This window comes from Sinocyclocheilus anshuiensis, unplaced genomic scaffold (assembly GCF_001515605.1).
Source record: "Sinocyclocheilus anshuiensis isolate Anshui unplaced genomic scaffold, SAMN03320099.WGS_v1.1 scaffold4127, whole genome shotgun sequence".
NCBI lineage: Eukaryota > Metazoa > Chordata > Actinopteri > Cypriniformes > Cyprinidae > Sinocyclocheilus > Sinocyclocheilus anshuiensis.
Genome location: NW_015544339.1, coordinates 55,330 through 57,638, shown reverse-complemented (window position 1 = coordinate 57,638; position 2,309 = coordinate 55,330). Strand labels below are relative to the sequence as shown.

The window sequence follows — 2,309 nt, the reverse complement described above, 5'->3', positions numbered from 1 at the left end:
CCAATAAAACTCATTACAAACGAGGCATTTGTTGCATCCAGTGGGGATAGAATTACTGATTATAATGACTTAGACTGTGTTTCTGTCAGGATCACTATCGTCGAAGATGATTGACAATTAGCATACAGTTTGGATTGGCAGTTTGGTTCTATTCTGGGCAAGAACTCCCTGCGCATCCATGCAGCCTAGCATGGATGAGAGCAGGGAGAGCAGCAATAACCCCCCAGGGTAAACAGAACAGAACCATCATAAATGTATTGCAGATATTGTTAAAGTTTAATAATTGTATGTACACATTTTAGAATTAGTCTTATTCAAAGGAGAATCAGAAGGCTGAATCCTGACTGACAGAGGAGGAGTTGGGGATGGAGGAGGGTAATTAGCTATTGATTATTATTATTGCAATTGAGCAATGTGAAAACTGCTGATAATACTGAGGGACCTTATATATGAATACTTAGGTGTCGTATTCCCATAGGTTGATGGGGATCAGCTGAAAGTCAGCTGATGCGAGCTTGACTAACGTGACCTGCCAGAACTAATGCTACGCTAGATTTTTACGCTTTGCGTTGCGTATTGCGCCGCGTAAACATAAAACCATGTCTGCATTTGTGATCGGAGAAATGACAAACAACAAGCGCTACTCTACACTGCTCAAACTCGCGTTTGAATCATCAGTGGCAAATTCTTTAAATATAAAAAACGTACTTACAGGCACAGAAGCGCCAGACTGTCCTTGCAAAGTTGGAACTATAAAACCCCACTTTATAGAAACATTATGTCCTCTTTGGAAGGCCAAACAAAGTAGTTTCGCTTTCACAACGAAACACACAGCGGCTTGAGTGAGCGGTGCCCGGCGGATTCGACGAAGGAGGCTTGCGGCAACCACATGTGATGACCCTGGGCTGGACTCCGCTTCGTCCACGGTGAAAGCCGATCCGGCGATCGACGGCGTGAAGTTGATGTATTTCCTCAGCTCTAGGCATGACGAAGCGGATATCGTCCTCTTTTGGAAGGCCAAACAAAGTAGTTTCGCTTTCACAATGAAATACACAGCATCTCCACAACATGGCAGCGGCAGCAACAATACTACAGCGATAATAAAAGTTACGCCTTCTTTCTTTGCGTCAACATTTGGTATGCAAATCTTCCCACACAGTGACATAGACGTGTTAGAACGAGCTCTTTTAGGTAGGCGTGGACAAGTCTTAACTTTTATAAAGAATATCTCTTTGGATTTGAGACTTTAGTCTTTGCAACTTTACAGATCATCTTTATGCACCAAGAGCTTGTAACACTTCAAAGAGAAAGGAAAAATTGAAATCGCATCATATGACCCCTTTAAGATGGGGAAGAGTTTGCAGATGACCTGCACTCTGTCAGGAGGAAGGCCGATCTCCTCCTCGGTCTCTCTCAGAGCGGTGTGCACTTGATCTCTGTCACCGGACTCAGCCTTTCCTCCAGGGAAACACACTTCACCTGCGTGCTGCTTCAGCTGCAACACACCCATGACCCGCTCTGAACACACGCGCTCATGCCAGAAATACATTTTACATCAAGACAGTACATGAGAGCTCAGAAGAAGCGCTTCTGAAACTCCAAACATCAGGTTTCTTACGTGAATGGAGCGGACGGACAGTAAGAGCCGCAGCTGTCCGTCTCTCAGCAGCAGCGGGATGAGCACCGATGCCTGAGGAAGAGCCGCCGGTAAACGGGGAAACTCGTCGCCACTGTCGTATTTCTTTAATGACGCGACAGTTTTCTCCTTCAGATCCATCGCGGCTGTAATGAGCTCCTGTCAGGAGACTTTCACAACACTCTGTGGTGACGCTTCCGCTTATCTCAGCCCTTCCCATGATGCTCTCTGGGATCTGCTCTGGTTCATTGTGTGAAACCGTTTCTGGATCAACAGGCAGAAATAGAACAAGCAGTTAGAGGACTGTAGGGGCGGGGCTAAGCGGCTCGGAAGTCGTCTCTTATTGGCCAGATAAGTTTGTGTCATTTAAACTGACACTATTACAGTTTTGTTCACCCAATTAAATTTTTAAATTCTGTCTAACATACACACTCAAAATTAAAACGCACACACTCTAACTGTGTAATAGTAATTAATGTGCCAATAATGAGTTAATTCATTCATAATTAACTCTTTCATTCAAACATACATTCATTCATTCATTCAAACATTAATTAATTCATTTACTGCATTCATTCATTCAAACATTCATTCATTCATTCATTCTAACATACATTCATTCATTCATTTACTGTATTAATTAATTAATTCAAACATTCAAACAGGTATTAAT

At 43.0% G+C, this 2,309-nt stretch overlaps 1 protein-coding gene across 1 annotated transcript in view; it reads right to left on the bottom strand.

Annotated features, from left to right (window-relative positions):
* The window catches only part of LOC107698160 (peroxisomal coenzyme A diphosphatase NUDT7-like), a 5,999-nt gene extending 3,994 nt beyond the window's left edge, over positions 1-2,005 (bottom strand). Inside the window, exons 1-2 of the mRNA XM_016499118.1 lie at positions 1,619-2,005; positions 1,328-1,495 (exon numbers count right to left, since the gene is read on the bottom strand). Of these exons, the coding sequence (XP_016354604.1) occupies positions 1,328-1,495; positions 1,619-1,777 (327 nt within the window). The 5' untranslated portion in view covers positions 1,778-2,005. The remainder of the gene's footprint in view (positions 1-1,327; positions 1,496-1,618) is intronic.
* Positions 2,006-2,309: the final 304 nt, after the last annotated feature.